Genomic DNA, 26,226 nt, shown 5'->3' on the forward strand with positions numbered 1-26,226 from the left:
AGGATACTTCCATGCCCTACAGGATGGTCCTTTGGGGCAGGTGTAAAGTTGTAAAGGAGACATTGAGGAGAGGCTGGGGGAACCTGAGAGTGAGGCCTGGGAGGAGGCAGAGAAGGGGGATGTGGGGAGGGAAGAGGTGGGGGAGGGAGAGGCAGAGGCGGAGGAGGCAACTCTGGAGGAGGGGGAGGAGAGGCTTCCACCAGAGGGCAGCCCCACCTAAGCACTGCAAGCACTCCTAGCAGCTGGGCTCACTTTCCTAGCAGGGTGATATGCGGAGGGCTCTGGAAGTGGCTGGGGGGCACTGACCTGCCTGCACGGTGGAGGCCCAGTGTCGACGGCCTGGCAACCTCCTAATTCTTGATGCAGCATAAGCCTCTCCACCTTCACCTTCCTGGACCTCCCCATGGTGTGGCTTCCTGCTGTTCCAGCTGCTGGGAGTCTTGTCACCAGCAGCCTTGAGGGATGGCCGCAGCTGCAGAGCCCCTCGCCCAGGGCCACACTCTCCTAGGGGTGGCCACACCTGGTGACTGATGGAGACAGGACTGCAAAGGCCCTGGCATTCCTGCCTGAGGCAGGACAACTTTGATGGGCCATCTTGGCTCAGGCCTTTTGAGGACCAGCAGGAGCCGTTGCTCCTGGGTGGCCATCACTCCTCCCTCGGCCTCATCTGACCTCCTCACCCTCCCTCCACAGATGTCCATCCCTAAGGCAGTCCTGTAAATATCCTAAAGCCCCAAACTCAGGCTCAGAGTCCCTTCCTGGAGCTTCATTCTGCTCCCTCCAATGGAATGTGATCTTTCCAGCCATGTTCACACTCCTGTCCCCAGTTCCACCCCCAGCCCCCATGCTCCCTTACCCCAGGTTCCCTGAAAGCGTTTGGGCCTGGCTGTCCTCTCCACTCTCTCCTATTGGCTGAAAAGTCCCTGGGGACAGTGCACATAGCCTAGCTTCTGCAGCAACCATTTCTACTCCTCACCCTGGCCCAGCCCTCCAGGGCTTCTTCTCATGCCTATTCACCCTGCAGGGAGCCCAAGTCTCCTTCCAGGAATCCCATCATCTCCTTGCCCTCTCCCACCCTCAGCTCCTCTGCCCTGGTGCTTTCACTCCAATACCTCAAACTCAGTAGAGCCATCAGCCCCAACACGTCTCTCGGCCTATGGCGGCTGCTCTCATGGAGCCCCAGGAATTGTTCCTCTGGGCACAGCTCTTGCGGTGCCCCCTCCGATACTGACCTGGGTCTGGCTGTGGGCATCAGCAAAATTGGTGCAAGCCAAGGCTGTGACCATGCACACTGTGGGTGACTCCAGAGCTCTCGTTCGCTTTGGGATGCCTGCAGCTACAGCCGGGAGGAGCTCAGACGGGGCTATTGAGGACAGGCCACGCAGAGCGTTGCTGTGGGACAGGTGCCGCAGATGGTCCAGCCTCAGCAGACCTCCTGGCCAAATGCAGTCACACAAGTAACCCCAGGTACAATGCTTGGGATAGAACTGCCTCACGGAGCCAGTCAGCCTGCACAACAGGATAAATAATAAGTTGCTACTGCCTGGGCGCACTGGCTCACATCTGTAATCCCAGCACTGTGGGAGGCCAAGGCAGGCAGATCACCTAAGGTCAGACATTCAAGAGCAGCCTGGCCAATATGGTGAAACCCTGTCTCTACTAAAACATACAAAAATTAGGCCAGGTGCAAGTGGCTCACACCTGTAATCCCAGCACTTTGGGAGGCTGAGGCAGGCAGATCACCTGAGGTTAGGAGTTTGAGACCAGCCTGACCAACATGGAGAAACCCCACTCTATTAAAAATGCAAAATTAGCCGGGCGTGGTGTTGTATGCCTGTAATCCCAGCTACTCAGGAGGCAGAGGCAGAAAAATCACTTGAACCTGGGGGGCGGAGGTTGCAGCAAGCCGAGATGGCCACTGCACTCCAGCCTGGGCAACAAGAGCAAAACTCCATCTAAAAAAAAAAAAAAAAAATTAGCCGGGCACGGTGGCTCACACCTGTAATCCCAGAACTTTGGGAGGCTGAGGAAGGTGGATCACCTGAAGTCAGGAGTTCGAGACCAGCCTGGCCAACATAGTAAAACCCCATCTCTACTCAAAATACAAAAAAATTAGCTGGGCATGGTGGCAGGCACCTGTAGTCCCAGCTACTCAGGAGGCTGAGGCAGGAGAATCACTTGAGCCTGGGAGGCAGAGGTTGCAGTGAACGGAGATTGTGCCATTGCATTCTAGCCTGGGCAACAAGAGCAAAACTCTGTCTCAAAAACAAAACAAAACAAAAATTAGTGGGGCATGGTGGCACATGCCTGTAATCACAGCTACTTGGGAGGCTGAGGCAGGAGAATCACTTGAACCAGAAAGGCGGAGGTTGCAGTGAGCCGAGATCGCACCACTGTGCTCCAGCCTGGGTGACAAAGCAAGACTCCATCTCAAAAAGAAAAAAACAAAGTTGCTACTAGTAGCTACATTTTACACAGCAAATAGGCGACTAAAACAGAAGTTGGCAGCTGCTGGACCAAATACCTAAAATCAGTGGCATTGGCTCCAGGACTGGGTGGCATGGCAAGCAGAGGCCTGAGGAGACTGTCAAGAGAGACGGAGTGAAGGAGCCCACGAGGAGGATGGAGGAAAATGAGCCGTGTCAGCAGGATGCCCAAAGAGGCGTTGCCACAGCAACCTGGAGACGCAGCTGCACCTGACGCTGGGCTCTGGGCCATGAGATGCAGGCAAAATGTGGAAGTGCCCGGTATGGGATGAAATGCCCCGCCACCAAGTAAGTATGTGTTGAAGCCCCAATCCACAGTGTCTCAGAATATGACAATATTGGGAAATAGGCCCATTGCACACAGATTTAATTAGTTCAAGTGATGGTGGAGTAGGGTGGCCTTTTTTTTTTTTTTTTTTAAAGACAGGGTTGACCGGGCGAGGTGGCTCACACCTATAATCCCAGTACTTTGGGAGGCCGAGGTGGGCAGATCACCTGAGGTCAGGAGTTCGAGACCAGCCTGGTCAACATAGTGAAACCTTGTTTCTACTAAAAATATAAAATTATACACCGGGCGCGATGGCTCACGCCTGTAATCCCAGCACTTTGGGAGGCCGAGGCGGGCGGATCACAAGGTCAGGAGATCGAGACCACGGTGAAACCCCATCTCTACTAAAAATACAAAAAAAAATTAGCCGGGCACGGTGGCGGGCGCCTGTAGTCCAGCTACTCAGGAGGCTGAGGCAGGAGAATGGCGTAAACCCAGGAGGCGGAGCTTGCAGTGACCTGAGACCTGGCCACTGCACTCCAGCCAGGGGGACAGAGTGAGACTCCGTCTCAAAAAAAAAAAAAAGGCCGGGCGCGGTGGCTCACGTCTGTAATCCCAGCACTTTGGGAGGCCGAGGCGGGTGGATCACGAGGTCAGGAGTTCGAGACCATCCTGGCTAACATGGTGAAACCCCGTCTCTACTAAAATTACAAAAAATTAGCCGGGCGTGGTGGCGTGCACCTGTAGTCCCAGCTACTCAGGAGGCTGAGGCAGGAGAATGGCGTAAACCCAGGAGGCGGAGCGGAGCTTGCAGTGAGCCGAGATTGTGCCACTGCACTCCAGCTTGGGCGACAGAGCGAGACTCCGTCTCAAAAAAAATAAACAAATAAATAAATAAATAAATAATAAAAATAAAATAAAATAAAATTAGCCAGGCATGGTGGCTCATGCCTGTACTGCAATCCCAGCTACTCAGTAGGCTGAGGCAGGAGAATTACATGAACTCAGGAGGTGGAGGTTGCAATGAGCCAAGATCACACCATTGCACTCCAGCCTGGGCAACAAGAGAGAAACTCCATCTCAAAAACAAACAAACACACACACACAAAAAAAAAAACACACAGGGTCTCATTCTGTTCTCCAGGCTGGAGTGCAGTGGTACAGTCACAGCTCACTGCAGCCTCGACCTCCTGGGCTCAAGTGGCCCTGCACCTCAGCCACAGGTGTATCTCACTGTACCCAGCTAATTTTTTAAAAATTGGCTGGGCGTGGTGGCTCATGCCTGTAATCCCAGCACTTTGGGAGGCCAAGGCAGGCAGATCACTTGAGGTCAGGAGTTCAAGACCAGCCTGGGCTGATCTTGAAACTCTGTCACTACTAAAAAAATAAAAATAAAAATAAAAAAATTAGCCTAGCCTGGTAATACATACCTGTAATCCCAGCTACTGGGGAGGCTGAGGCAGGAGAATCACTTGAACCCAAGAGGTGGAGATTGCAGTGAGCTGAGATCGTACCCAGTGCACTTCAGCCTGGGTGACAGAACTAGACTCCATCTCAAAAAAAAATTTTGTTGTTTTTTTTTGTATAGGCGAGGTATCACTATGTTGCCCAGGCTGGGCTTGAACTCCTAGGCTCAAGGGAGCCTCTTGCCTTGGCCTCTCGAAGTGCTGGGATTACCGTTGTGAGTCACTGAGCCCGGCCTGTCTTCCATACCTATGGTTCCTTTGTCACAATTAAGACACCAACATTAGGCCGCTCATGCCTGTAATCCCAGCATTTTGGGAGGCCGAGGTGGGTGGATCACCTGAGGTAGGAGTTTGAGACCAGCCTGGCCAACATGGTGAAACCCCATCTCTACTAAAAATATAAAAAACTAGCGTGGTGTTGGGCGCCTGAAATCCCAGCTACTCGGGAGGCTGAGGCAGGAGAATTGCTTGCACTCAGGAGACGGAGGTTGCAGTGAGCTGACACAGCGCCACTGCACTCCCGTCTCAGTGACAGAGTGAGACTCCATCTCAAAAAAAAAAAAGAAAGAGGCCGGGGAAAAAAAGAAACCAACCTTGATATGTTACTGCTAACTCCAGGCTTTATTTGGATTTCACTAGTTTTTCTACCTAGGTCCTCTCTCTGTTACAGAAATCTATTCAAGATACGACTTTGCCTTTAGCCATCATGTCTCCTTAGTCTCCTGTGGTCTGTCACAATTTCTCAGTCTTTCCCTGTTTTTCATGACCTTGAGAGTTTTGAGGAGCACTGCTCAATTTTATAGATTGAATGAGTCTTTGGTAAAGTGTCCCTCAGTTGGGGTTTGTCCGATGCACTCTCGTGATGAGGGTTTGGGGTGTAGGGAGGAGACCACAGAGGCGATGTGGTCTTCTCATTGCATCGTCTCAGGGCTGACGTGACATCACTGGTGAGGCTGACCTCAGTCACCTGGTTAACGTGGTGTCTGCCAGATTCTTCTGCTGTCAAGTTACTATTTTTCTTTTCTTTCTTGTCTTTTTTTTCTCTTCTCTTCTCTTCTCTTTTTGAGATAGAGTCTTGCTCTGTCCCCCAGTGTCTCCCAGGCTGGAGTGCAAAGGTGTAGTCTCGGCTCACTGCAACCTCCACCTTTCGGGTTCAAGCGATTCTCCTGCCTCAGCCTCCTGAGTAGCTATGATTACAGGCGCCTGCCACCATGTCCAGCTGGGTGGGCCCGCCCAACCAGTTTTTTTTTGAGAGATGGGGTCTCAGCCGGGCGCGGTGGCTCACGCCTGTAATCTCAGCACTTTGGGAGGCCGAGGCAGGCAGATCACAAGGTCATGACATCGAGACCATACTGGCTAACACGGTGAAATCCTGTCTCTACTAAAAATACAAAAAAAAAATTAGCCAGGCGTTGTGGCGGGCGCCTGTAGTCCCAGCTACTTGGGAGACTGAGGCAGGAGAATGGCGTGAACCCGGTAGGCAGTGGAGATTGCAGTGAGCAGAGATCGTGCCACTGCACTCCAGCCTAGGCGACAGAGCGAGACTCTGTCTCAAAAAAGAAAAAAAAAAAAAAAAAAGAGATGGAGTCTCACTCTGTTGTCTAGCCTGGTCTCAAACTCCTGGGCTCAAGCGATTCTCTTGCCTCAGCCCAGCCTCCCAAGTAGTTGAGACTATAGGTATGTGGAACCACATCTGGCTCATTTTTTGTATTTTCTGTAGAGACAAAGTTCACCATGTTACCCAGGCTGGTCTCGAACTCCTGGGTTCAAGCAGTCCACCTGCCTTGGCCTCTCAAAGTGCTAGCATCACAGGCGCAAGCCACAACGTTCGGCCTAATAATCTTATTAGTTTGACTCACACTTGCCAGCAACTGTTAGAAAACTCCAAATAGGCTGGGTGCGGTGGCTCACGCCTTTAATCCTAACACTTTAGGAGGCTGAGGCAGGCGGATCACGAGGTCAGGAGTTTGAGACCAGCCTGGCCAGCATGGTGAAACTCTGTCTCTACTGAAAATATAAAAATTAGCCAGGCATGGTGGCGCGCACCTGTAATCCCAGCTACTCGGGACACTGAGGCAGGAGAATCACTTGGAACAGGAAGGCAGAGGTTGCAGTGAGCTGAGATCACACCACTGCACTCCAGCCTGGGCGAAAGAGCGAAACTCCATCTCAACAACAACAAATGTAAATTACAGTAGCTTAAACTGGAAATTTGTCTCTTTCACATAAATAGAGTCCAGTAGAAGCCATGCAGGACTAGCAGGGCAACTCCGCAATCATAGAGCTCCCTAGTTCTATGGGTTTGTTTGTTTGTTTGTTTGTTTTGAGACAGAGTAATTCCAGCACTTTGGGAGGCTGAGGCAGGCGGATCACCTGAGGTCAGGAGTTCAAGACCAGCCTGGCCAACACGGTGAAACCTCATTTCTACTAAAAATACAAACATGAGCCAGGTGTGATGGCACATACCTGTAATCCCAGCTACTCAGGAGGCTGAGACAGAAGAATTGCTTGAGGCCGGGAAGCAGAGGTTGCAGTGAGCCGAGAGCACACCACTGCACTCCAGCCTGGGTGTGCAAGAATCGGTCTCAATAAATAAATAAATAAATAAATAAATAAATAAATAAATAAAATATCCGTTGGGCCATGTGCACCTGCACACCAACAAGCAAGACCTTTCTCCTGCAAGCTGCCCCCTGGTTTCTCTGCCCATGGCAGTGAAACTTCCTGCGTGATCTTTACTGTCCTCTTCTTTCCACCATCTCTTTCCCCCTCCTCCCCTCCCCAGTTCTGCGCTGCTGAGGCCCCTTCCTTGAGGCTGTTCCTGCAGAGGTGTTCATGCCTCTTATGAGTCCCCATCTTACTTAACATGGATTCCTTCTCCCTCTGTTTGGGTCCTCTTCCCCTGTGGCCTCTTGTCTGCCCCTGTGTGTCTGATGCCGGGGCTCCATCCTTGGCCCTCCTCCTGTTCTCCCCCATCTTCTGCGTTGCCAGGGACATCTCATGCAGTGCTTTAGCTTTAGGGACCTCCCAGGGCATGATGGTTTCAGGTCTGTGCTTCCCCCTTTCCTTTCTCCCCAGGGCTTTTCTGCCTTTTCAAAATCTCCCCCACAAGGTCCCATAAGCTCCTCGGGCCTTGTCTAACTCAGAACTCCTGGCTGCCAACCCCTCTCCCCATGGCCTCCAGCCCCAGTGCCCAGGCCAGACACCCTGGACTCCCCTGAGTCCCTTTTCTTCCCAACCCACTTCCCGCCCAGCAGCAAATCCCATCAATGGGAGCCCGGAGCTCAGAACTGCCTGTGATCCTTGCTCCTCTCTGTTCTCCTCTGCCCCTCCCGCTCCCTTTCCTCCCTGCACAATTCCTGTAGCCTCCTGGCCTTTCCCCACCACTCCCTCCCTGGGTCTTAGTGCATCCCTGCTTACAGCTCTCCAGCAGATTCCCACGGCACACAGGACTAAAGCTCTGAGCTATGGCCTCCAAGGACACTGCCCACCCTTCCCACCTCATCTCAGGCCTCCTTCTCCCTCATCCTCTCTACTCTGACCAGCCCAATCCCCTTGCAGCTTCTCCAGCACACCCAGCTCAGTCCTGTATCACGCCCTTGTGCTGTGCGTGCTCTCTGCCAGGGATGCCCTTCCCCCAAAGCTCTCCAGCCGGAGGGACGCTGCCCCTCCAAACACTCTCCATTCGGGGCCCCCTTAGACCACCAGCTCCAGGGAAGAGGGACTTTGCCTGAGTGAAATGGAGCCCTCAACTCAAACCTGTTTGTTACTGCCACTCTAGGACACCTTGAGCCCCATCTTCTGGGGAGTGGGGGTCCCTGCACTTGTGCTGTTAATAACAATTGCTCCCAGGGACTACCTGAAGCCACTTCAGTGGCCCCCACATCCTGCCCCAGCGATGGCTCAGGGTGCCTGTGTGCCCCGAGTTTGAGCAGCTTTGGGATTGGGGGTCAAGCAGAGACTCTTAAGTCATGGTTCCAGGCAGAACTGGCTTCATGAGCATGCAACCTGGGCAGTTACACAGGGCCCCAGGCTCAGAAAGGCCCCATACTTGGGTTTTTGTTGTTGCTGTAATTTTGGGATGGAGTCTCGCTGTGTTTCCCAGGCTGGAGTGCAATGGCGCGATCTCAACGCACCACAACCTCCGCCTCCCAGGTTCAAGCAATTCTACTGCTTCAGCCTCCTGAGCAGCTGGGACTACAGGCATGCACCACTGCACCCCACTTAACAACTTTCTAACAATGGGCTCCACATTTGCATTTGGCATGGAGCCCTGCAAATTACGTAGCTGCTTCTGGTTGCAGGAATGTTCAGCTGATAATGCCTGAAGATCCAGAGAGCCAGGTGCTGCTTTCCCTGGGACCCCATGGCCCACAGCCTTCTCTGCTTCCACAACAGCCCCCAGCACTCAGGAGGCCTCAGGTGCTGCAGTGAGAGCTGGGGGATCCACTAGAGAAGGGAGCGTGGGCCTGGGGTTCCAGCACGCATGGCAAGCAGGTGTCAGGGACGTGGGCCTGGGGTTCCAGCGGGCACGGGGAGTGGGTGTCAGGGTTGTGGGCCTGGGGTTCCCGCGGGCATGGAGCAGGCGTCGGGGCACTGCACATCCTCCCTCCTAGGAGGCCCTGCACCCTGGCCTGGGACTCTCACGCCCACCCCCTTGGAGCAAGCGGCAGCAGCTTTGTGGCTATTGGGGCAAGCATGCACCTCAGGCGCCGGCTTGTTCTCTGGCTGCACCCCACCCTATTGCTGGTTGGAATAGCGGCAGACACCAGATCCAGAATGGGCCAGATTCTGATTTCTGGATTCCACACATTGGTCAGCACTTCTGAGGTCAGGTAGGACAAATTAAGTGCTGCTGGCTGAGAGGCCAGAGTTCCCAGCCTCTCTAGTGATGGGCCCAACCTCAGAGACCTGACTATATACCATCCCTTGCTCCCAGCTGTTCCTGCCTTCAAACCCAAGCCGTGGGGTTTGCTTCAGCCAGCTGGAAGGCACTGGCTCTCTGAGGTCCTAGGAGTGTGCAATAATGGAAGACCTAGGCATCAGAGTGCCTCCCCTGCCCCTGAAAATGACCCATGTGGAAGCTGAGGCAGCTTTATTGAAAGGAAGGACAGTGAGTGGGTCTCACAATTTGATCTGCCCCAGAGTGGGGCTGGGAGGTTACCGAGAACGCAGTCCTGGGGTGGAGGAGGCCCTCAGAATCACACCTCCAGGTGTCACACCTCCAGGCTGGACTGAGAGGAGCTGGGCTTGTGACCCACGGGGTTCTTACGCATCACGGTGCGGTGCTAGGGGGTGGCCAGTGGCGAACCACGTGCCGGTAGGAGGTGGCCAGGTAGTCAAAGTAGTTGATGTTGAGTTTCCGGGCGATGTAACGGCCCAAGTATTCCATTTGCTGTGGGAGCAGGTGGCGCTCAACTGGGGCCAGGACAGGACAGACCCCGAGTCGCCGTCCAGGTGTCTCCTTCCCCTACCAGGCCGCATCCCCAGTCCTGCCCGAAGCCCTGGCGCCCTCTCTGGTCCCCAGCAATGAGGACTGCATTGTATTTACTATCTGCGTGAGGAAACGGCCCCACCCAAAGACCTTAAACAGTGATCTTGTCATCCTGTTCCCAGAGAGGCCGCGTGTCTGGGCGGAACCCACCTCGTAGCGCTCCGACAGCTGCACCAGCACCAGCGGCTCCAACCTGTGGCCGCCGAGGACCAGCTGGAAGAAGCACCTTCCGTAGGCTGCGGGGAGAGTGGACTCAGCCGGCCTGACCGCCCCTCTGACCTCCCAAGCGGCCTCCCCGTCCCTGGCCCACCCTCCCGGCCAGTCACCGTCGGAGTTGAGGGCCAGGCGCACGTAGACCAGGTGCAAGGGGCCCTGGCACACGGTGCGGCCCTGGATGGAGAAGTGGTACACGCCGCGCGTGTGGTTCAGCACCAGGCGGCGCCGCGGCAGCGACGAGATCACGAGCCACAGGCCCACGCCCACGCCGTACGCGAGGAAGACCCAGGTCTCCTGTTTCTGTACCTGCGGGCGCCGCAGGGAGCGTCTGAGCTGAGCGGCGCGAGGCCGGCCCTTGGGGGAGGAGGGCGATGGGGGTCGGGCCCAGGGGCTCACACCTCTCTCAGGGAGCCCAAGCTGACCAGGACCACGCAGACGACAAAGAGCAGCATCCCCTTCCACAGCGTGTCCAGATAGTACTCGAGCACGAAGACTGGGGGCGGCGCGGCTCATGAGGACGCCCCGGCCCTGCCCGCAGCCAGGGGTGGCGGTGCCAGGGCTTGGCCCGGACTGGCTGGGTCTGCGCAGGGCTAGGGGAGGCGGTGTCTCCGCCCCCAGGAGCACCGACTGGCCCCGCCCAGGGCCCTGGCTCTGCCCACCTGGCTCCACCCTATTCAGGCCCGTCCCCGGACCCGCCCCACCCCGCCCCGCCCAGCCTCGCGCGCACCGTTTGGCTGCTGCTGCATGAATGGGTAGAAGCTATTGTTTTTGAGGCGCCTGGCCAGGTGGCGCTCCGGAGAGGAGAGTCCTAGGGACCAGAGCTGGAAGCGCCAGCCGATGGAGGTCGTGGGCAGGCTGCCGGGCCTGGCCTTAGGCATCTGCGTCAGGCAGAGGTGGTCAGCACGGCCGCTCGCCCGCTGCCACCGCCTGCTGCCCACAGGGACGCTCCTACCTGGGTGAACAAATTCTCCAGGGCTGCAGGCCCAGGAAGGAGCAGGAGCTCATAGGCGACTGGCAGGGCAGCGAGGCCAGGGAGCGGCCCAGGGTGGACCGCGCACGGGTTCTAGAAGTTCTGGGCGGGTTCTAGAAGGGGCCGCTCTGTTAACCACCTCCTAGGGAGTCCGGGGTGAGGTCCTGCGGTGGGCATTAACTTCTTGGCCAGTCCATCCCCTGGAGGCCCCCTGTATGGCCTGTTCACAGTCCTCATCTGAAAGGTGGATGGATGGACACCCTAGGACTGAGCTGGAGAGAAATTTGCAGGCGGGGACCCCTCAATGAGCCCCACAGCTGGGCGGGGCCCCACCTCTCCCCCTACATGCAACCACAGACAAGCTCACCAGTGTTCCTGAGGGTGGAACACACACACTGGTGCCAGCAGTGGGCAGGCAAAGGCATGGCCACCTGCAGGCTTAAGAGCCCATGGGGCCATCCTGACCCCACAACACACAGGCTCTGAGTTGGCTGTAGCCCCAGTGGCTCCATCAGGTATAACCCGTTGCCCAACCCTACCCTGAGGACCACACACAGAGCTCCCAAAAACGTTTTATTTAAAAAAAATGCTCAAATATCTGAAATTGGGCAAAGGTAGGGGGTGGGCAGGCGGGCTGAGGTGTCCCAGGTCTGTGGCTGCCTAGCTGGGCAAGGGGCTGGTGAGCAGCTGCTCCAGACACCACTGGACTTCCTCCAGGCCCCGGTAGGCCCGCTTCAGACCCCGGGGAAGGCAGCGGCAGGACTCCAGATTCAGGTAGAGCAGGCCTGGGCAGCTGCTGATCACAGAGCTGTGGGGAAAGCAGGCCACAGGAAGTTGAGCTGTTGCCCCAGAAGGGCTGGGCCAGGTTAGGGAGCTGTGCCTGCTGGTGTTCCACACCTGGCTCTGCCACCCATAGCCACCAAGACCAAGCCCAGTTCCCCTGGTGTCCCTAAGCCCACCCCACGCAGGGGCCTGGACAGTATGCACGCCCTCTGACCCCGGGAGCTCTCAGGCCAGGCAGGACACCACTTCCAGGCCCTGGGCAGGTGTGTGACAGCCACCCTGGCTCCAGGGACTGGGGTTGGGGGTGCTGACCTGACCGTGCTGGGTGTGACCCGGGTGCCCCTGAGGTTAAGAGAGCACAGGGCTGGGTGTGAGCCCCCAGGGGTGCTTAAGAAGGCAGCCAGGGCCTGCTCCAGGTCCTTCTCACTGAAACCCTGGCCACTCAAGTCCAGTTCTCGCAGTGTATGGCACCACTTCTGAGTCAACAGGGGGCTGCCCTCCTTGGCTAGAGTCAGCCGGTCTGACGTGCCATACAGGCCCAGATGAAGCTGCTCCAGCTCTGCGGTGAGAGGAGTGAGCATAAGCTGCAGGGCGACAAGGACTCCCACAACTCACCCGCCCGGCCACCACCCAGGACCGCTGACCCTGGCACGGCACAAGGGTCCCCACACCTCACCCATTCAGCCACCACCCACACCTCACCTGCCTGCCCACCACCCAGGACCACTGACTCCAGCATGGCACAAGGGCCCCCACACCTCATGTGCCTGGCCACAACCCAGAACCACTGACCCCGACACGGCAGATCCTGAAGGCCAGCCGGCGTGATGCGCGCACAGCCACGAAGATCTAGTAAGCGCAAGTTGGGAGAGCCGTGGAGTAGGCGGCCCAGGACCTCGTTGCTCACAAAGTTGCAGGTTGAGCTTGCCAGGCAGAGTTCCTCCAGGCTGGGGAAGCCTGGTCCGGGAGCCACCCCTCGTCCCAGAGGCTTGGGCAGCCACATCAGGTTCAGCAGCCGCAGCACCTGGGGGCAAGGCCCAGGCTGTAGATAGGGGAGCGTATAAAAGGTGGGAGAGGCAGGGCGCCAGGTACCTGGAGCTGGGGGCAGCCTTTCTGCAGAGCCTCAACAGGCAGCTGAAGGGGAATGCTGTTACGGTTGATGCCGCTGCTCACTTCCAGAACCTGGAGCTGGGGGCAGCAGCTGCCCTGCGGAGGTGCGGGGGAAGGGGGTCACAGGGTCAGTGGCCTGGCAGTCCCCAGCTCAGCATCTGGCTCTGCTCCCACCAATGCCAACCTACCAGCAGTGCACCCAGGATGGCTGTCGTCTGGGAGCTGTAAGTCAGCCACAACTTGCGCATTCGGGACCCTGCCTCCTCCAAGAAGCTTACCACAGCTGTGGACTCCACCTAGGGTCCCAATACAAGAGCACCCGTCACCCCAGCCTGGGCTTTTTCAGGGCCCCTTGGGACACAGGGCTCACCATGGAGTGCTGTAGGTCCAGGCTATGGAGCTGGCAGCAGGCTTTGGCTAGCATGACCAGAGCATCAGCAGTCACACCGTGGCAGCCGGAGAGCTTTAGGAAAGTGAGCCGAGGACAGGACTCGCCTACCAGCTGCGGGGAGACAGAGGGGCAGCTGGGGTTGGGAGAGCGCAGGCTAAGATCCACAAGGGAAACAAACAGGTGGCTGGTGCCAACCCCACGCTACCGCCTTAGCTGCGACCTCCTTTCTGCCCATGCCAGGCCTACTTGGGTGTCCCCGCCTCTGACACCCCCCTGCTGGAGGAAACAGCAGGAAAGGAGAACCAGGCAGGCAGGCAGGCCTCCCGATGGAGCAGCGTTGGGCCCTCAAGGTGCCTGACCCACTTCCTAGAGTACTCAACAGTCCCAGAGGGTCACAGCTGGTGTGCAGGGCAGCCTGGAGCTCTCACCTTCAGCACGGGGTGTACCTGAGACTTCCAGTGGATGAGGGTCAGCCTCTGGAGCTGTGAAAACCTGGGCCGACAGCAGAGGCAGAGCTGCACTAATGTTCCCACACGAGTCCTTCCCACCCAACACCTTGGTGCAGGGAGACAGAAGGAGCCTGGAGCCAGGGGACAAGGAAAAGAGGGAACCCCTCACCGATTAGGCATAAGCCACTCCAGGGAAGCAAGAAGCTTCTTCTCCGCCTTGACCCCGCCCTTGGCAGGCCGGCCGGCCAGCGGGGACGACAGGGTCACGGTGTGCCAGAGCGCGGGTTGGGAAGCGGCCTCCTGCCAGCGGCGGCACACGCGCGCAGCCCTGGGAGGACAGCGTGCTGAAGCTGCCGGCCCCTTCGTAGGTGATACCCCCTCTCGCAGCGCAGTGGACATCCCGGCTCAAAGCCGGGCTCCTGGGACTCCAACCGGGCGCCTAAGGGGCTGCGCTCTCGGGCGGAGGGGTGCGCGCTCCGATGCTTTCGCCCTCCGCCCCCGCCCGGGCCACTGCTCGGACCACGTCTGGCCCAAGTCGCTGCGCTCGGCGACGGGCCCGGCAGCAGCGTTACCTGCCGAGGAAGGGCATGGGCCCGTCCGCCGCCACCAACAGCCCGAAAATCTGCACCAGGATTTCCAAGGGAATGCGGTCTCCCCAGCCCGCGTCGGGCCCTTCCTCGGGCGAGGGCGCCGGGTCGGGCCTGAGCGTGGCCTTGGGCTTGGCCGCGGCGCGGCCCGGGGGCGGCTGCCGGGGAGTGCGGCGGGCAGCGCGCCGCTGTGCGCGGCTCCGGGCGGGTCCGGGTTCGGACAGCACCAGCAGCATGCTGTCGGACGGAAGCAGGTGGTACCCCGAGCCGCTCGGCGCCAGCCGGTCCCACCACCAGTCCTCGGCCGAGCGGGCCCGCGGCGCTGCCCGAGCTCTGCGCCGGACCTGCCGGGAGGCCGGGGAAGCCATGACCACCGACGGCGCTTGGGGCAGCTCCAGGGAGCGGAACGGGCGGGGCTTACAGACTGACAACCCCCGACTCTTCTCTGCGCCCGCCCGCTCACCCGCTTCCGGGGCGGGACTTCCGGCCGTGGGCCATGCCGGGGGCGGGCCCGGAGTCGCTGCGGGTGAGTCCGGTGGTGGCTGCTGTCGGGTCCTGGGCTGTCTGGACTGAGGCGGCGTCCCTGGGCCGGACGGCGGCGTCCTGGCGTGGCGGGAAGCCGGCACTAGAGCGGGAGCGCACTGGGCGCGGGACCGGGAGGCGTAGGGACCGGACGGCTCCCGGGTCGCCCACCTGAAGCTGGTGAGAGGGCGGCGCCCCTACGAGCAGAGCCGCTCCAGCCACTCCCCTGGGATCTGACTTGGCTCCTGCGGTCCCGGGCACCGCGAAGCCCTGGGGCGTGCTTGGCTTCTGCTGGTAGGCGCCCTGTCCCAGTGTCCGGCTTGGGGTGGTGGTTGCAGTGACTCCAACCCCGCCTCTCCCTGGAGAGGAGGGCTCCACTCGCTCCTTCGGCCTCCTCCCCTGGGGCTGCAGCGACTCGGGCCGGCTTCCTGCTTCCCTACCTGCCGGCGGTCCCGACGCTGGCGGGCGGTGCTGCTGGGTACGTTTTAGCCAATCCTCCCCATTCCCACTCCTGCCCGGGGCTCCCCCTGTTCCCCTGGTCTCACCTTGTTGATTCCGGCTCTGTATCCTGCCTATTTGTCTGTTTCTTTCAAGCTAGAAGAGGTCTTCAGTTCCCAGAAGAGCCAAAGCGTCTCTGGACCTAGGTGGGAAAAGAACTGGCTGTGACCTTTGCCTTGACCTGGAAGGGCGCAGCCTTGGACTGAATGGCAGCACCCACACCCGGCCGTCCGGTGCTGACCCACCTGCTGGTGGCTCTCTTCGGCATGGGCTCCTGGGCTGCGGTCAATGGGATCTGGGTGGAACTACCTGTGGTGGTCAAAGAGCTTCCGGAGGGTGAGTGGGAGGAGGTGCAGGTGTGCCCAGGAAGGTGGGCTCTGTCAGTTCTTCTTCCCTTGGGTATCATGCCCCTGACATGGTCTCCTCCCTTCCCTGCAGGTTGGAGTCTCCCCTCCTACGTCTCTGTGCTTGTGGCGCTGGGGAACCTGGGTCTGCTGGTGGTGACCCTTTGGAGGCGGCTGGCCCCAGGAAAGGGCGAGCGGGTCCCCATCCAGGTGGTGCAGGTGCTGAGCATGATGGGCACAGCTCTCCTGGCCTTTCTGTGGCACCGCGTGGTCCTAGTGGCAGGACAGTCGCATTCCGTGGCCTTCTTAGCACTGGCCTTTGTGCTGGCGCTGGCATGCTGTGCCTCTAATGTCACTTTCCTGCCCTTCCTGAGCCACCTGCCACCTCGCTTCTTACGGTCATTCTTCCTGGGTCAAGGCCTGAGTGCCCTGCTGCCCTGCGTGCTGGCCCTGGTGCAGGGTGTGGGCCGCCGTGAGTGCCCGCCAGCCCCCATCAACGGCACCCCCGGCCCCCCACTCGACTTCCTTGAGCGTTTTCCTGCCAGCACCTTCTTCTGGGCACTGACTGCCCTTCTGGTCGCTTCAGCTGCTGCCTTTCAGGGTCTCCTGCTGCTGTTGCCACCACCATCTGTACCCACAGGGGGTTTAGGATCAGGCCTCCAGGTGGGAGCCCCAGGAGCAGAGGAAGAGGTGGAAGAGGCCTCACCATTGCAAGAGCCACCAAGCCAGGCAGCAGACACCACCCCTGGTCCAGACCCTAAGGCCTATCAGCTTCTCTCAGCCCACAGTGCCTGCCTGCTGGGCCTGTTGGCCGCCACCAACGCACTGACCAACGGCGTGCTACCTGCTGTGCAGAGCTTTTCCTGCTTACCCTACGGGCGTCTGGCCTACCACCTGGCTGTGGTGCTGGGCAGTGCTGCCAATCCCCTGGCCTGCTTCCTGGCCATGGGTGTGCTGTGCAGGTACACAAGCCCTTCAGCCCCTGTGCCGGTGGAACTCAGGTCTGGGAGCCAGGTCCTGGCACAGTCAGCCCTGACACTCTGCTCACTCTCTACAGATCCTTGGCAGGGCTGGGCGGCCTCTCTCTGCTGGGCGTGCTCTTTGGGGGCTACCTGATGGCGCTGGCAGTCCTGAGCCCCTGCCCGCCCCTGGTGGGCACCTCGGCAGGGGTGGTCCTTGTGGTGAGCACAGGGGACGTGAAGTGGGGCGGGGGCGTTTTCGTGGAGCAGGCACATCTCACGCTCAGCTGCTGCTGTGTCCCCTCAGGTGCTGTCGTGGGTGCTGTGTCTTGGCGTTTTCTCCTACGTGAAGGTGGCAGCCAGCTCCCTGCTGCATGGCGGGGGCCGGCCGGCATTGCTGGCAGCCGGTATGGCCATCCAGGTGGGCTCTCTGCTCGGCGCTGTTGCTATGTTCCCCCCCACCAGCATCTATCACGTGTTCCACAGCAGAGAGGACTGTGCAGACCCCTGTGACTCCTGAGCCTGGGCAGGTGGGGACCCCGCTCCCCGACGCCTGTCTTTCCCTCAATGCTGCCACCATGCCTGAGTGCCTGCAGCCCAGGAGGCCCGCACACCGGTACACTCGTGGACACCGCACACTCCATAGGAGACCCTGGCTCTCCGGGGCGGGGGGAAAGGGCAGGGAGCAGGCTTGGAGCCAGGGACCAGTGGGGGCTGTAGGGTAAGCCCCTGAGCCTAGGACCTACGTGTGGTTTGCGTAATAAAACATTTTTATTTAATGAGTTTGCATTAATTCTTTGAGCACCTCTTTCTGTGTGGATGCTTCCGTGAACTAGAGCCATGGCTGGGCCTGTTTAACAGGGGCCACCTCTCCCCAGGCCCTGGGCAGGTCCTTACCCACTGCAGGCTGGTCTCACAGATCGTACAGTCATGGCCCTCTGAGCCCAGACTCCCCCACATTCCTTCTTGGAACTGCCCTGGGCTCTCTGGGCACACAGGAGCTACCAGCTTCGGTGGTCAGAGGAGTAGAGGAGCCTCTTCCCAGCAAGGCCACTGCTCCACGAGCACCTCTCAAGGGCATTAGGGTCAGTCGGATGGTGCTGCAATGTGCCGAGCCCCGTGCCCACCCTTAGCCCTGGAGTGACGGCCTGCCTGCTGGCTTCCCAGGAGTATCCTGCTAGGGATTTATTTTTTATTTTATTTTATTTTTTTTTTTTGAGACGGAGTCTCACTCTGTCGCCCAGGCTGGAGTGCAGTGGCCGGATCTCGGCTCACTGCAAGCTCCACCTCCCGGGTTCACGCCATTCTCCTGCCTCAGCCTCCCGAGTAGCTGGGACTACAGGCGCCCGCCACCTCGCCCGGCTAGTTTTTTTTGTATTTTTTAGTAGAGATGGGGTTTCACCGTGTTAGCCAGGATGGTCTCGATCTCCTGACCTCGTGATCCACCCGTCTCGGCCTCCCAAAGTGCTGGGATTACAGGCATGAGCCACCGCGCCCGGCCCCTGCTAGGGATTTATACTGGGGGTTGGTGTGCAGGCACCGGGGTACTCAGTGAGGGGGACTCAGAAGAGACAGAGTTTAAGGTTTTAGCCCGTCAGGACCCTTTGGCCTGAGTATTGCCCCCTCCCCTGAGCCTCTAGCCTCTCAGTGCCAGCTCCTCCTGCAATCAGACCCTCAAAGGCCCCAAACCCTTTCTTCAGGCAGATTTGGCTACAGCTGCCTTCTCCCTGGGCTGATGGCACACTGCCCCTGGCCCTGAGCAGCCTGGGCCTGTAAGTGTTGGCATCTGCAGGGAACAGGACCTCAGCACTGACCATGGCCTATCCTGGGCTGGGTGGTTCTCAGGCACCCACAAAAAGGGCTGGAGCCGCAAAAGAACTAATTGAGAGGAGCCCCTGAGCCTGGCAGCAAGGATCTGGAAGAAAGTGCTGGGGGAGGCCGTGCCAAGGTAGGAGCCTGGCTTTCTTCACCTTGTGGGCAGCCACCCCAGGGAGGCAGGACACTGAACTGTGAGCAGTGTGACAGGCCTGGCAGCAAGGCCCATTCTCACAGGCAAGAGGCCCCACTTCTGCAGAGGAGCCCCTGCAGCCGCAGGGAGCGTGCAGGCACTGGGGCAGGTGGGTCTGTTCCTGCTGCCCAAGCTCTGCCTGCAACGGTTCGGCTCTCTGGAGGCCCTTTCTGATTGTCCTTGGGTTGGCTTGCACATGGGCCTTTGAAGGCTTGGTCTTCCTTCCTGCTTCTACTCCCTCCTGTCTTGGCAGGACCATCCAAGGAGGAAGGAGCCCCCGTGACCGGGAAAGCCTCTGGTCTGGGGCCCCATCAAACATCAGGGCAGGCCAGCTCCCAGGGGACTCAGGAACCCCAGCTCTGAGGGCAGAGGCCACCGCCAGCTCCAGCCTTCTAGGATGCCGCCACCTGAGGCTGGGCCCCTGTCCCGCTGACCCGGCTGCTTCCCTTTGGGGGTTGCAGGTACTGAGGGCTCTAGGGGGTGGGGGCTGCAGGTTGAGTGAGTTTCAGAAGTCACCTGGTAAGAGAAGAAAGCTTCTGAGGGAGGATGAGGACAAGGATGGGACGAGGTGGCTGGTGTCGGTGGCACGACTGTGGGCAGGCAGCAGGGCTCCTGGTCTCATGCTCGCCCCCTTCCCCTCATCGCTCTGCCCCCACCACTGTCAACACCAGTGCTTCGGGCCTGCCCTATCCTGTCCACCCTGGGCTGGAGGCTGGTGGAGCCACCTCCCAGCTTCTTCCTGTCTTCCCTCCCATAGGGCAGCGATCAAAGGCATCCATGGAGCCTCTGCTGTGTGCCACACATGAGCCGGACTCCCCCGGGGCCGCAGAGGAGCAAGGTGCACAGGCCTGAGTGAGGAATCCCCGGCCTTTTGAAGTCTCCGTGAGCTTCCTGCCCATGCCCAGTAGGAACTGGGGCAGGGGTCAGAATAATAATGGCAGGAAGGTGCCTCGGGGCCGAGGCCTTGAGCACTGCTCACTTACAGTTTCCCAGGGCTGAGCCCAGGGCCAAAGCTGGGCCCCTGGGAGGCAGGATAGCTGCACAGCAAGTGACCAGAGGTTCCGAAGCGCGAAACCCTGCCCGAGAGGAATTTGGAGGAGACTCCATCCTCTACCAGAAGGCAGGAGTGGAGCCGGACCCGATACCCCACACTGTCCCCAGAGGGTGGTCCCCTGAGTAGGAGCAAAGCCTGCAACTCACTGTTCCTTGTCCCACCACAAGGAAGTCTCCTGGGCTCCTTAACAGCAGAGAAGGGGCCAGGTGCAGTAACTCATGCCTGTAATCCCAGCACTTTGGGAGGCCGAGGCAGGTGGACCACCTGAGGTCAGGAATTCGAGACCAACCTGGCAAACATGGCAAAACCCTGTCTCTACTAAAAATATAAAAATATACCAGGCATGGTGGCAGGTGCCTGTAATCCCAGCTACTCGGGAGGCTGAGGCATAAAAATCGCTTGAACCCAGGAGGCGGAGGTTGCAGTGAGCCAAGGTCGTGCCATCGCACTCCAGCCTGGGCGACAAGAGCGAAACTCTGTCTCAAAAAAAGAAAAAAAAAAACAGCAGCAAAGGGCCAGCCAGACCGTGGCCACCACGTGCAGCTGCCACTCCCAGGTGTGTGGCCATCCCATCTGATGCTGATCCCGTGCGTGTGGGCACAAGCCTTGCTGGCTGTGATTGAGCAGCTGACCGAAGAGCCTTCCCCTCCTTCAGTTCTGTAGTTCTCTGCCCAGCTTAGTCCCTAGACAGGTACAGGTGACTATGAGGTGAAGAAACAGTTGCACCCCTTGATTTTTTGTTTGTTTTTTTTTTTTTTTAATTTTTTTTTTTTTTTGAGACGGAGTCTCGCTGTGCTCCCAGGCTGGAGTGCAGTGGCGTGATCTTGGCTCACTGCAAGCTCCGCCTCCCGGGTTCATGCCATTCTCCCGCCTCAGCCTCCCAAGTAGCTGAGACTACAGGCGCCCCCCACCACGCCCGGCTAGTTTTTTGTATTTTTAGTAGAGACGGGGTTTCACCATGTTAGCCAGGATAGTCTCGATCTCCTGACCTCGTGATCCACCCGCCTCGGCCTCCCAAAGTGCTGGGATTACAGGCTTGAGCCACCGCGCCCGGCCTTGTTTGTTTTTTAGAGATCGGGTTTCACTCTGTTGCCCAGGCCTGAGGCTTAAGTGAGGTCAAGGACTCAAATGATCCTCTCACCTCAGCCTCCTGAGTAACTGGGATGGCAGGCACACACCACCACCCTAGCTAATTTTCTTTTTTTCTTTTTTTGAGACTGAGTCTCACTCTGTCACCAGGCTGGAGTGCAATGGCGCAATCTCGGCTCACTGCAACCTCTGCCTCCTGGTTTCAAGTGATTCTCCTGCCTCAGCCTCCCGAGTAGCTGGGATTACTGGCGTGTGCCACTACGCCCAGCTAATTTTTGTATTTTTAGTAGAGACGGGGTTTCACCATGTTGGCCAGGCTGGCCTTGAACTCCTGACCTCAGGTGATCCGCCTGCCTCGGCCTCTCACAGTGCTGGGATGACAGGCTGAGCCACCGCGCCCAACTGAGGGTTTGTTTCTATCAGGATGTTTTCTCATATCTAAAACCATCTTGGGCCAGGCACCATGACTCACACCTGTAATCTCAGCACTGGGCAACATAGTGAGATCCCATATCTACCAAAAAATTAAAAATTGACTGGGCATGGTGGTGAGAGCCTACAGTCCCACTTACTCCGGAGGCTGAGGCAAGAGGATCACTTGAGCCCAAGAGGTCTAGGCTGCAGTGAGCCTTGATTGTACCACTGCACTTCAGCCTGGGTAACAGAGCGAGACCCTGTCTCTAAATAAAATAAATAAATGATCTTGGAGATTCCCCAGAGGTTTGTCCTTTTACCTCCTGCCCTTGATTCTCAGGAGCTCTTATGGAGCCCCCTCACTTTTCATGGCAACATAGGTATTTGCATGGTGTCTTGTGGGCGGAGGAGTACCCAGGTGCCAAGGCAAGAGACTGAAGGCACAAACTGTTTCAGTATAATGAAGAAAATAGACTAAGAACAGTCATAATACAAATTAGATATAGAGATGAGCATGGACAATTATCAATCATTATTATAAACATTAATTGTTAGCTTTTAATATTACTCTTTGTTGCATTACTAATATAACCTAGGAATAACCGACGGGTATAGGGTCAGGTGCTGAAGAGATAGTGTGAGAAGTGACCTAGAAGGCAAGAGGTGAACCTTCTGTCACGCCGCATAAGGGCCGCTTGAGGGCTCCTTGGTCAAGCGGTAACGCCAGTGTCTGGGAAGGCACCCGTTACTTAGCAGACCGTGAAAGGGAGTCTCCTTTCCTTGGAGGAGTCGGGGAACACTCTGCCCCACCAGCTTCTTGTGGAAGGCTGGATATTATCCAGGCCTGCTCGCATTCATCCGGAGGCCTAAACCCCTCCCTGTGGTGCTGTGCTTCAGTGGTCACGCTCCTCATCCACTTTCATGTTCCTCCTGTACTCCTGGTTCCTCTTTGAAGTTCGTAGTAGATAGCGGTAGGAGAAATAGTGGAAGTCTTAAAAGTCTTTGATCTTTCTTATGAGCGCATAGAAGAAAACGCTGACATATGCCGCCTTCTCTCTCTGCTTTTGCTACCTAAGAGGGCAGGGACCCCTGTCCTATGATCATGTGACTTGCTTTGCTTTATCAATCTCTTAGAAGATTCACCCTCCTTACCCTGCCCCCTTGTCTTGTATGCAATAAATATCAGCGAGCCCAGCCGTTCGGGGCCACTACAGGTCTCCGCGTCTTGATGGTAGTTGTCCCCCAGGCCCAGCTGTTTTCTCTTTATCTCTTTGCCTTGTGTCTTTATTTATTACAATCTCTGGTCTCTGCACACGGGGAGAACACCCGCTAAGCTTTGTAGGGCTGGACCCTACAGTGTCTTAGTTCGTTTTGTGCTGCTATAATGCCACAGATTGGATAATTGATAATAAACTGGGATTTATTGGTTCTAGAGATTTGCAAGTCCAAGAGGGAGGGGCCACATCTCATGAGGACCTTCTTGCTGGCACGTAACATGCCAGGAGGCATGTGGCTGGACGGAAAGCGGCCAAACTCATCCTTTTATAAGGAATCAACTCCCGAATTAATGGCATTAATCACCTCTTAAAGGCCCTACCTTTAAGAGGGTACGGTGGCTCACGACTAATCCCAGCATGTTGGGAGGCCGAGGCGGGCGGATCACAAGCTCAGGAGTTCAAGACCAGCCTGAACAACATGGAGAAACCCCGTCTCTCTAAATATACAAAATTTGCCAGGCATGGTGGCACATGCATGTAATCCCAGCTATTTGGGAGGCTGAGGCAGGATAATCGTTTGAACCCAGGAGGCAGAGGTTGCGACGAGCCAAGATTGCACCACTGCACTCCAGCCTGAGACGACAGAGTGAGACTCCATCAAAAAAAAAAAAAAGGTCCCATCTTCAATACTGCCACATTGGGGACCAAGTTTGCAATCCATGAACTTTGGGGGACACATTCAAACCACAGCACATAGATTCAGTTAAGTGACTCTTCTCCTTTTACAGAATACAATTGGACGAATTGGTTAGGCCACCAAGGCCTTGCCCAGGTTGTCATATGGAGAGCTCTGCTCTTTCACTGGGGATGACCAGCCGCTGCTGCGGACCTTGGGTTGCTGTTATGAAGGAGTGCCTGCAAATTCTCCTGAGGGTGCAGGACCCAGGCCGTGCAGGTGACCAGGAAGGTGATTTCCTGGCAGGCCCAGGAACATAGAAATTGACCCATAATAGGTATTGTATTTCTTGCCTCTGCAAACAAGCAAACAATACAGGTCCACTCTGATATTTCTTTTCTTTTCTTATTTATCTATTTTGAGACAGTTTCACTCTTGTCACCCAGGCTGGAGTCCAATGGTGTTAGCTCACTGCAACCTCTGCCTCCTGGGTTCAAGCGATTCTCCTGCCTCAGCCTCCCAAGTAGCTGAAATTACAGGCGTCTGCCATCACCCCCGGCTAATTTTTGTCCTGTTTTGTTTTGTTTTTTTGGGACGGAGTCTCGCTCTGTCACTCAGGCTGGCGCAGTGGCACGATCTTGGTTCAATGCAACCTCCACTTTCCAGGTTCTCCTGCCTCAGCCATGTGAGTACCTGGGACTACAGGCACGTGCCACCACGCCCAGCTAATTTTTTTTTTTTTTAATTTTTAGTAGAGATGGGATTTCACCATGTTAGCTAGGATAATCTCGATCTCCGGACCTCGTGATCCACCTGCCTCGGCCTCCCAAAGTGCTGGGATTACAGGCCTGAGCCACCATGCCCGACAATTTTTGTATTTTTAGTGGAGACAGAGTTTCACCATGTTGATCAGGCTGGCTGTGAACTCCCGACCTCAAGTGATCCACCTGCCTCGGCCTCCCAAAGTACTGGGATTACAGTCGTGAACCACTGCACCCAGCCCCAATTTGATATTTCTTATGAAAACTTCCAGCAAAGCAAACTTAAGGTGGCCTATATGGTGCATTTACAGTCTTTCTGCACCTGTGTAAATAATTGGACCACATTTGCTGACACCAGCTTCATTTTATGGCCTAGTGTGATTTATTTTTTATTTTATTTTATTTTATTTTGAGACAAGGTCTCACTTTTTTGCCCAGGCTGGAGTGCAATGGCACAATCTTGGCTCATTGCAACCTCCACCTCCTGAGTTCAAGCCATTCTCCCGCCTCAGCCTCCCAAGTAGCTGGGATTACAGACACGGGCCACCACGCCCGGCTAATTTTGTATTTTTTTTTTTTTTTGAGACGGAGTCTGACTCTGTCGCCCAGGCTGGAGTGCAGTGGCGCGATCTCGGCTCACTGCAAGCTCCGCCTCCCGGGTTCCCGCCATTCTCCTGCCTCAGCCTCCCGAGTAGCTGGGACTACAGGCGCCGCCACTTCGCCCGGCTAGTTTTTTTCTATTTTTTAATAGAGACGGGGTTTCACCGTGTTAGCCAGGACGGTCTCGATCTCCTGACCTCGTGATCCGCCCGTCTCGGCCTCCCAAAGTGCTGGGATTACAGGCTTGAGCCACCGCGCCCGGCCCTAATTTTGTATTTTTAGTAGAGACAGGATTTTTCCGTGTTGGTCAGGCTGGTCTGGAACTCCCAAATTCAGGTGATCCGCCTGCCTCGGCCTCCCAAAGGGCTGGGATTACAGGCATGAGCCACTGCAGTCAGCCTTTTTTTTTTTTTTTTTTAGTTTTGCTCTGTCGCCCAGGCTGGAGTGCACTGGCATGATCTCGGTTCTCTGCAACCTCTGCCTCCTGGGTTCAAGCGATTCTCCTGCCTCAGCCTCCCAAGTAGCTGGAACTACAAGCATGCACCACCATGCCCAGTTAATTTTTGTATTTTTAGTAGACACGGGGTTTAGCCATGTTGGTCAGGCTGGTCTCGAACTCTTGACCTCAGGTGATCTGCCCACCTCAGCCTCCCAAAGTGCTGGGATCACAGGCACCAGCCACAGCACCCGGCCGAGCGATCTTTTTTTGAAAATTGTTTTTAATCAAAAGAGGAAGTGGGAGTCAGCGATAAAATCTTTGAACTTTGGAATAAGCAAAACCTATCACTGGTATTTCCAGTGGAAAAGTGCACGTGATTTAGAGTTCAGGTTCCCAGGTTTTCTGACTGTGATTTATATTCATTGTCTCTGAATGATTTTACGGGTCTGTAAATTACAAATAATTGATAGCAATGCAAGTCATTCCCTTTTATACACATGTAAGTAATTTTGGTCCAGAGGAGGTGCCACTATTTTTTCCTTTGGAAAAAGTTTGTCTCACGTCTATTTTTATATTTCAGCATTTTATGTTTCAGCTTTTTATCATTCCTTTACTCCATATAAATTTGTGATTCTCAGGAGGTGGAGGTTGCAGTGAGCCAAGATCACGCCATTGCACTCCAGCCTGGGCGACAGGGCGAGACTCTGTCTCAAAAAATAAAATTCGTGGTAGGCTTCTCTTTTGAACGGGTCATAACAATTTTCCTGGTTTCCTCATTAGTTAATTTGTTTGTTTGTTTGTTTGTGTTTTGAGATGGAGTATCCCTCTGTCACCCAGGCTGGAATGCAGTGGGGCAATCCCAGCTCACTGCAGCCTCTGCCTCCCAGGTTCAAGGGATTCTCCTGCCTCAGCCTCTCAAGTACCTGGGATTACAGGCACCAGGACACCATGTCCAGCTAATTTTTGTATTTTTAGTAGAGACGGGGTTTTGCCACATTGCCCAGACTGGTCTTGAACTCCTGACCTCAGGCGACCCACTTGCCTGGGCCTCCCAAAGTGTTGGCATTACAGGCCTGAGCCACCACACCCAGCTAAGTTAGTTAAATGAATCTTTGACACACTGTCCTTATTTCCTAGGGTTGCCAGAACAAATTGCCACAACGTTAGTGACTTAAAATTGATGAATAATTTTATTCTTAGTCACTTTGCAAGCCAGGGACCTCCAGCCAACGATGCCCCAGCTGGGCCTCACTGGACCATACTACCTGCTGCAGAGACAGCTGGTTCACTCAGCCCACCTAGGCCGAATCTGGCTTGCGCACTGGTTCCCAAGTTCTTGTCCTGCACTTATGAAGAATGGGGATACACTGGCAAACAAAGAGTGAGGGTGGAGATTTTACTGAGTGATAAAAGAGGTGGGAGTTT

The 26,226-nt window shown here is 56.5% G+C and overlaps 3 protein-coding genes across 9 annotated transcripts; 1 reads left to right on the forward strand and 2 right to left on the reverse strand.

Moving 5' to 3' along the window:
- Positions 1–9,298: 9,298 nt before the first annotated feature.
- TMEM249 (transmembrane protein 249) lies at positions 9,299–11,639 on the reverse strand. Of its 2 annotated transcripts, XM_009213788.4 has the most exons (6): positions 10,883–11,639; positions 10,658–10,808; positions 10,329–10,423; positions 10,041–10,236; positions 9,865–9,950; positions 9,299–9,615 (listed from the first exon to the last, which is right to left on the reverse strand). In XM_009213788.4, exons 2-6 carry the CDS (start codon positions 10,806–10,808, stop codon positions 9,496–9,498), a joined length of 648 nt encoding a protein of 215 aa, XP_009212052.2. In that variant the 5' UTR covers positions 10,883–11,639; the 3' UTR covers positions 9,299–9,495. The 2 variants fall into 2 exon arrangements, with proteins under 2 accessions (XP_009212052.2, XP_017817932.1); XM_017962443.3 differs by having other exon boundaries at positions 10,658–11,370.
- FBXL6 (F-box and leucine rich repeat protein 6) lies at positions 11,461–14,661 on the reverse strand. The gene is made up of 9 exons (XM_003903268.4): positions 14,206–14,661; positions 13,803–13,961; positions 13,613–13,676; positions 13,164–13,295; positions 12,982–13,089; positions 12,776–12,889; positions 12,476–12,707; positions 11,996–12,242; positions 11,461–11,708 (listed from the first exon to the last, which is right to left on the reverse strand). Exons 1-9 carry the CDS (start codon positions 14,586–14,588, stop codon positions 11,561–11,563), a joined length of 1,587 nt encoding a protein of 528 aa, XP_003903317.1. The 5' UTR covers positions 14,589–14,661; the 3' UTR covers positions 11,461–11,560.
- Positions 14,662–14,680: 19 nt separating this feature from the next.
- Positions 14,681–17,336, forward strand: SLC52A2 (solute carrier family 52 member 2). Of its 6 annotated transcripts, none has more exons than XM_009213790.2 (5): positions 14,681–14,746; positions 15,337–15,576; positions 15,679–16,546; positions 16,642–16,765; positions 16,851–17,336. In XM_009213790.2, exons 2-5 carry the CDS (start codon positions 15,447–15,449, stop codon positions 17,061–17,063), a joined length of 1,335 nt encoding a protein of 444 aa, XP_009212054.2. In that variant the 5' UTR covers positions 14,681–14,746; positions 15,337–15,446; the 3' UTR covers positions 17,064–17,336. The 6 variants fall into 6 exon arrangements, with proteins under 6 accessions (XP_009212054.2, XP_003903323.2, XP_009212055.2 ...); XM_003903274.3 differs by having other exon boundaries at positions 14,701–15,036; XM_009213791.3 differs by having other exon boundaries at positions 14,725–14,746; positions 15,341–15,576.
- The last annotated feature ends 8,890 nt before the right edge of the window (positions 17,337–26,226 follow it).

Source organism: Papio anubis, chromosome 8 (assembly GCF_008728515.1).
Source record: "Papio anubis isolate 15944 chromosome 8, Panubis1.0, whole genome shotgun sequence".
Classification (NCBI taxonomy): domain Eukaryota; kingdom Metazoa; phylum Chordata; class Mammalia; order Primates; family Cercopithecidae; genus Papio; species Papio anubis.